This window comes from Vipera berus (genome assembly GCF_964194415.1).
Source record: "Vipera berus genome assembly, chromosome: Z".
Lineage (NCBI taxonomy): Eukaryota > Metazoa > Chordata > Lepidosauria > Squamata > Viperidae > Vipera > Vipera berus.
The window spans coordinates 132,521,644-132,528,714 of NC_138205.1; the positions used below are offsets into that span (position 1 = coordinate 132,521,644).

The 7,071-nt window shown below is 49.6% G+C and overlaps 1 protein-coding gene across 1 annotated transcript in view; it reads right to left on the reverse strand.

The window, feature by feature from the left end:
- Window positions 1-7,071, reverse strand: part of LOC308679056 (SCO-spondin-like) — a gene marked incomplete at its 5' end in the record, with an annotated part of 188,318 nt that overhangs the window by 66,408 nt on the left and 114,839 nt on the right. The window contains 5 exons of the mRNA XM_081346291.1: window positions 2,016-2,186; window positions 3,001-3,053; window positions 3,153-3,247; window positions 4,323-4,474; window positions 6,814-6,948. Coding sequence (XP_081202417.1) covers window positions 2,016-2,186; window positions 3,001-3,053; window positions 3,153-3,247; window positions 4,323-4,474; window positions 6,814-6,948 — 606 coding nt within the window. The remainder of the gene's footprint in view (window positions 1-2,015; window positions 2,187-3,000; window positions 3,054-3,152; window positions 3,248-4,322; window positions 4,475-6,813; window positions 6,949-7,071) is intronic.

The window sequence follows — 7,071 nt, forward strand, 5'->3', positions numbered from 1 at the left end:
CCGGTCCGTGGGCACGCGAGACGGGAAACGGGGAATCGGAAGAAGGCTGGGAGGAACCTCGGAGGTCATCCAGTCCGACCACCTGCTAGAGCAGGAGACCTTTTACAGAGGCACGGAATGGCAGAGTGGGAAGGGACCTCGGAGGTCGTCTAGTCCAGCCCCCTGCTCAAGAGGGAGACCCTTACAGAATGACAGAGTTGGAAGGGACCTTGGAGGTCATCTAGTCCAACCCCCAGCTCGAGCAGGAGGCCCTTCCCAAATGATAGAATACCAGAGTAGGAAGGGACCTTTGGAGGTCATCTAGTCCAACCCCCAGCTCGAGCAGGAGGCCCTTCCCAAATGATAGAATACCAGAGTAGGAAGGGACCTTTGGAGGTCATCTAGTCCAACCCCCTGCTCCAACAGGAGGCCCTTACAGAATACCAGAATAGGAAGCGACCTTGGAGGTCATCTAGTCCAACCCCCTGCTCCAACAGGAGGCCCTTACTAAATGATAGAATACCAGAGTAGGAAGGGACCTTAGGGGTCATCTAGTCCAACCCACTGCTCAAGCAGGAGACCCTTACAGAATCACGGAAGGGCAGAGTTGGAGAGGACCTTGGAGGTCATCTAGTCCAACCCCCCCTGCTCTAACGGGAGGGCCTTCCCAAATGATAGAACGACAGAGTTGGAAGGGACCCCCCTGGAGATCATCTAGTCTCCAACCCCCCAGCTGGAGCAGCAGGCCCTTACCAAATGATAGAATACCAGAGTAGGAAGGGACCTTGGAGGTCATCTAGTCCAACCCCCTGCTCAAGCAGGAGATCCTTCCAGAATACCAGAGTGGGAAGGGACCTTGGAGGTCATCTAGTCCAACCCCCCTGCTCCAACGGGAGGCCCTTCCCAAATGGCAGAACGACAGAGTTGGAAGGGACCCCCAGAGATCATCTAGTCTCCAACCCCCCAGCTGGAGCAGCAGGCCCTTACCAAATGATAGAATACCAGAGTAGGAAGGGACCTTGGAGGTCATCTAGTCCAACCCCCTGCTCAAGCAGGAGATCCTTCCAGAATACCAGAGTGGGAAGGGACCTTGGAGGTCATCTAGTCCAACCCCCCTGCTCCAACGGGAGGGCCTTCCCAAATGACAGAACGACAGAGTTGGGAGGGACCCCCCCCGGAGATCGTCTAGTCTCCAACCCCCCCAGCTGGAGCAGGAGGCCCTTACCAAACGGCAGGACAGAGTTGGAAGGGACCTGGGAGGTCATCTAGTCCAACCCGCTGCTCAAGCAGGAGACCCTTACAGAATCACGGAAGGGCAGAGTTGGAGAGGACCTTGGAGGTCATCTAGTCCAACCCCCCTGCTCCAACGGGAGGCCCTTCCCAAATGGCAGAACGACAGAGTTGGAAGGGACCCCCGGAGATCATCTAGTCTCCAACCCCCCCAGCTGGAGCAGCAGGCCCTTACCAAATGATAGAATACCAGAGTAGGAAGGGACCTTGGAGGTCATCTAGTCCAAACCCCCTGCTCTAACGGGAGGGCCTTCCCAAATGACAGAATGACAGAGTTGGAAGGGACCCCCCCCCGGAGATCATCTAGTCTCCAACCCCCCCCCCAGCTGGAGCAAGAGGCCCTTACCAAACGGCAGAAGGACAGAGTTGGAAGGGACCTTGGAGGTCATCTAGTCCAACCCGCTGCTCAAGCAGGGGACCCTTAGAGAATCACGGTATGGCAGAGTTGGAAGAGACCTCGGAGGTCGCCTCGTATTTTGGCCTTTTAAGACGACCGGCTCATTTTCAAAAAATAAATAAAAATAAAAATAATAATAAAAATAAAAATAAAAATAAAAATAATAATAAAAATAAAAATAATAATAAAAATAAAAATAAAAATAATAATAAAAATAAAAATAAAAATAATAATAAAAATAATAATAAAAATAAAAATAAAAATAAAAATAAAAATAAAAATAAAAACCATCGGCGCTGAAAGAGAAGCGGGGCGGGGGGTGGGGGGGGCCCAGAGCGGCGGCACTTACGGGTGCAAGGCTGGATCTGGCAGGTCTTGTCCTCGCGTTCGGGACCCAGGCAGGGGAGCCCCACGCCGGACGGGGCAGGATCGGTGCAGAAGTGGTACCGGTTCTGCAGCCCCAGCCCGCAGGGAGCGGAGCACTGGCTCCACGGCGTCCATTCAGACCACTGACCGTTCACTGGCGGAGGAGAAGACAAAGGAGACCGGTTAGGAGACGCTGGGAAGCCGGCTCGGAAGAGAGATCCGATCCGAGAGGAAACGACAGAGCCGGAAGGGAGCGTGGAGGTCATCTAGCCCAACCCTCGGCTCCAGCAGGAGACCCTGACCGAATCAAAGAACGACAGAGTAGCAAGGGACCTTGGAGGTCATCCAGTCCAACCCCCTGCTGTAGCAGGAGGCCCTTACAGAATACCAGAGTGGGAAGGGACCTTGGAGGTCATCTAGTCCAACCCCCTGCTGTAGCAGGAGGCCCTTACAGAATACCAGAGCAGGAAGGGACCTTGGAGGTCATCTAGTCCAACCCCCTGATGTAGCAGGAGGCCCTTACAGAATACCAGAGTGGGAAGGGACCTTGGAGGTCATCCAGTCCAACCCCCTCCTCGAGCAGGAGACCCTTACAGAATACCAGAGTAGGAAGGGACCTTGGAGGTCATCTAGTCCAACCCCCTGCTGTAGCAGGAGACCCTTACAGAATACCAGAGTGGGAAGGGACCTTGGAGGTCATCTAGTCCAACCCCCTGCTGTAGCAGGAGGCCCTTACAGAATACCAGAGTAGGAAGGGACCTTGGAGGTCATCTACTCCAACCCCACTGCTCAAGCCAGAAGAAATCCTCCCAACGTCCTCTGTATGTTTTTATCTCCGGTCAAAGCTGCTGCTTCTTTTTTTTTAGGGCCTTTGTAACTTCGAACGGGCCCTAATCGGATCGTCGTAAGTCCAGGAGCGACTGGAAATCGGTCCGATCCCCGCCCGGCTTTCGTGTCTCCCCTCTTACCGTCTCCACAAGCTGCACGGCTGCAATTCCCCAGCTGCCCAGCGATGCAGGAACTGCGGAAAGGGAGGGTGTGAAAAAAAAATAACCAAATTTAGCCCAGAGGGATGATGGGAGAGAGAAGGCTGGACCAATAGGAAAAGAAGTAGACTTACCAGTTTTGGCAACCCTCGGCCACCGCTTCGCCGGGAGCGTAGAGCTTGCCTTCTACGGCGCACGGACACTCCTCAGCCCCAACGCAAAGATTGTCCTGAAAGGGAAACGGTAAAGCTAAGTCCCACAATTCCGTTTGCGCCGCGAATCCATGGGCGGAGCAAGTTTGGCCCCATTTGACGACCGTCCTTTACACTGCCACTAAGCGAATCGCCGTGGGTGTTAAGTTAGTAAGTGGGTTGGGAAGGGACCCGGGCTTCCTCCTTGACTTTGCGGGTCAGAAAGAGGATCCTTTGTCCCTGAGACGCTGCGACCGTCATAAATCTGAGGTACGAATTTGAATCCCGTGATTGTGGGGAGGCTGCAAAAGGTCGTAACTGGGAAACATGCTCATCAGTCGGGATTTCCAGAGCTGTTGTAACTTGGAACTGTTACTAAATGAACTGTTGTAAGGGCCAATTCACCGCGGCCAACTCATCTTGCCCAACTTGCCGTGGCCAACTCCTCTTGGCCAACTCCTCTTGGCCAACTCACTGTGGCCAACTCAACATGGCCAACTTATTGTAGCCAATTCATCTTGGCCAACTCATATTGGCCAACTCATCATGGCCAACTTACTGTGGCCAATTCATCTTGGCCAACTTGTGGCCAACTCATCTTGGCCAACTCATCTTGGCCAACTCATCTTGGCCAACTCGCTGTGGCCAACTCATCTAGGCCAACTCGCTGTGGCCAACTCATCTAAGTCAACTCCCTGTGGCCAACTCATCTTGGCTAACTCCCTGTGGTCAACTCATCTAGGCCAACTCACTGTGACTAACTCATCTTGGCCAACTCCCTGTGGCCAACTCATCTAGACCAACTCACTGTGACTAACTCATCTTGGCCAACTCGCTGTGGCCAACTCATCTTGGCCAACTCGCTGTGACCAACTCATCTTGGCCAACTCACTGCGGCCAACTCATCTAGGCCAATTCTTCGTGGGCAACTCATCTCAGCCAACTCATCTTGGCCAACTCCCTGTGGCCAACTCATATTGGCCAACTCGCTGCGGCCAACATATCTAGACCAACTCACTGTGACCAACTCATCTTGCCCAACTCGCTGCAGCCAACTCATCAGGGCCAACTCGCTTGGCTGAGACGGGCAGCGGAAAGTCTTGGGGTATTTACCAGCAAGATGGTGCCATTGGGGCAGTAGCAGCCTGGCTGGCACGCCGTCCGGCGTCTGACGTCATCTTCAGTGCTGAGCTCTGCGCAGGAAGCCGGCCCGTCGGTGCACTCTCGCCACACTTTCCCCGCCGGGCAGGTGCCTGGTACCTCACCTGGTTGGAAGGGATGAGAGACAAAACCATGGTTATCCTTTGAAGGAAACGTTTTGGAGGGAAGACTTTGACCCTGGACAGACCAGAGACAGTGACTGTAGTGGTTTTGGTAGAAAATATTTGTATTGTATTGTATTGTATTGGAGTGTATTATTGTATTGTATTGTATTATTCTATTGGATTGTATTGGTAGAAAATATTTGTATTGTATTGTATTGTATTGTACTAGACTGTTGTATTGTATTGCATTGTATTGGATTGGATTGGATTGTAGTGTAGTATTGTATTATATTGTATTGTATTGTATTATTGTATTGTATTGTATTGTATTGTACTAGACTGTTGTGTTGCATTACATTGTATTGGATTGGATTGTAGTGTAGTATTGTATTATATTGTATTGTATTGTATTGTATTGTACTGTATTGCATTGCACTGTTGTATTATATTGTAGCATTCTTGTATTGTATTGTATTGTATTGTATTGTGTTGTATTGAATTGTACTGTATTGTACTGTATGGTATTGTTGTATTCTATTCTATTGTTGTATTATGTTAATATATTGTATTGCATTGTATTGTATTGTATTGTATTATTGTATTGTATTGTATTCTATTGTATTGGACTAGAGTATTGTATTGTATTGTATTATTGTATTGTACTGTATTGGATTGGATTGGATTATTGTATTGTATTGTACTGTATTGTCCTGTACTGCATTGCATTGCACTGTTGTATTATATTGTAGCATTCTTGTATTGTATTGTTCTATTGCATTGTATTGTGTTATATTGTATTGTATTGTTGTACTGTATTGGATTGTTGCATTCTATTGTATTGTTGTATTATGTTAATATATTGTATTTTATTGTATTATTGTATTGGATTGGATTATAGTATTGGATTGGATTGGATTATTGTATTGGATTGGATTGTACTGTATTGTACTGTATTGCATTGCATTGCACTGTAGTATTATATTGTCTTGCATTCTTGTATTGTATTGTATTGTATTCTTGTACTGTATTACATTCTTGTATTGTATTATGTTAATATATTGTATTATTGTATTGTATTGTATTATAGTATTGTATTGTATTGTACTATTGTACTGTACAGTACTGTACTGTACTGTGTTGCATTGTATTGTTTTGCATTATTGTATTGCACTGTATTGCTGTATTGTATTGTGTTGGATTGGATTGTACTGTATTGGATTGGATTCTTGTACTGTATTGTATTATTGTATTGTATTGTATTGTATTGTACTGTGTGGTATTGTATTGTATTTTATTTTATCGCATTGCATGGTATTGCATTTTGTATTGCGTTGTACCATATCTTGTCCTGCCTTCCTAACAGTGAGGACAATTAACCAGTGGAACAGCTTGCCACCAGACTTTGTGGATGCTTCATCACTGGAGGTTTTGAAGAAGAGAATGGACAGCCACTTCTTTGAAACTGTATAGGATTTCCCGGATGAGCAGGGGGTTGGACTGGATGACCTCCAGGGTCCCTTCCAGCTCTGTCATTCTGTGATTCTGGAAGGATCTCTGGCTCGAGCAGGGGGCTGGACTGGATGACCTCTAAGGTCCCTTCCAAATCTGTGGTTCTGTAATTCTGTCACCGTCTCCTAACTGAGCAGGGGGGTTGGACTGGATGACCTCCGAGGTCCCTTCCCGCTCTGTCATTCTGTGACTCTGTAAGGATCTCCTGCTCGAGCAGGGGGGTTGGACTGGATGACCTCCGAGGTCCCTCCCCGTTCTGTCATTCTGTGACTCTGGAAGGATCTCCTGCTCGAGCAGGGGGGTTAGACTGGATGACCTCCAAGGTCCCTCCCCATTCTGTCATTCCGTGACTCTGTAAGGATTTCCTGCTCAAGCAGGGGGCTGGACTAGATGACCTCCGAGGTCCCTTCCAGCTCTGTCATTCTGTGATTCTGCAAGGATCTCCTGCTCGAACAGGGGGGTTAGACTGGATGACCTCCGAGGTCCCTTCCCGCTCTGTCATTCTGTGACTCTGTAAGGATCTCCTGCTCGAGCAGGGGGCTGGACTAGATGACCTCCGAGGTCCCTTCCCGCTCTGTCATTCCGTGACTCTGTAAGGATCTCCTGCTCGAGCAGGGGGCTGGACTAGATGACCTCCCAGGTCCCTTCCTGCTCTGTCATTCTGTGATTTTGTAAGGATCTCCTGCTCAAGCAGGGGGTTGGACTGGATGACCTCCCAGGTCCCTTCCCGCTCTGTCATTCCGTGATTCTGGAAGGATCTCCTGCTCGAGCGGGAAAGGGGGGAGGCGGGGTTGGACTAGATGACCTCTGAGGTCGGGCAGCCAGCTCACCTGTGCAGGGCTGAAGGTTGCAGGTTGCAAAGTCGATCCGGGCCAGGATGGTGTTGCCGGCTCTGGTCCGGTTGCGATAGCCGCCTCCGCAGGGCACCGAGCAGTCCGACCAGGGTCCCCATTCCATGCCGGACCCTGTGTGTGTTTTGTGGAAGAAGGGGGGGGAGTATGTGTGTGTGTGTGTGTGTGTGTGTGTGTGTGTCGCAAAATGGGGGGGTGGGGGAGAGCGAGGGGGGGCTGCACGACCTCAGCTTCTCT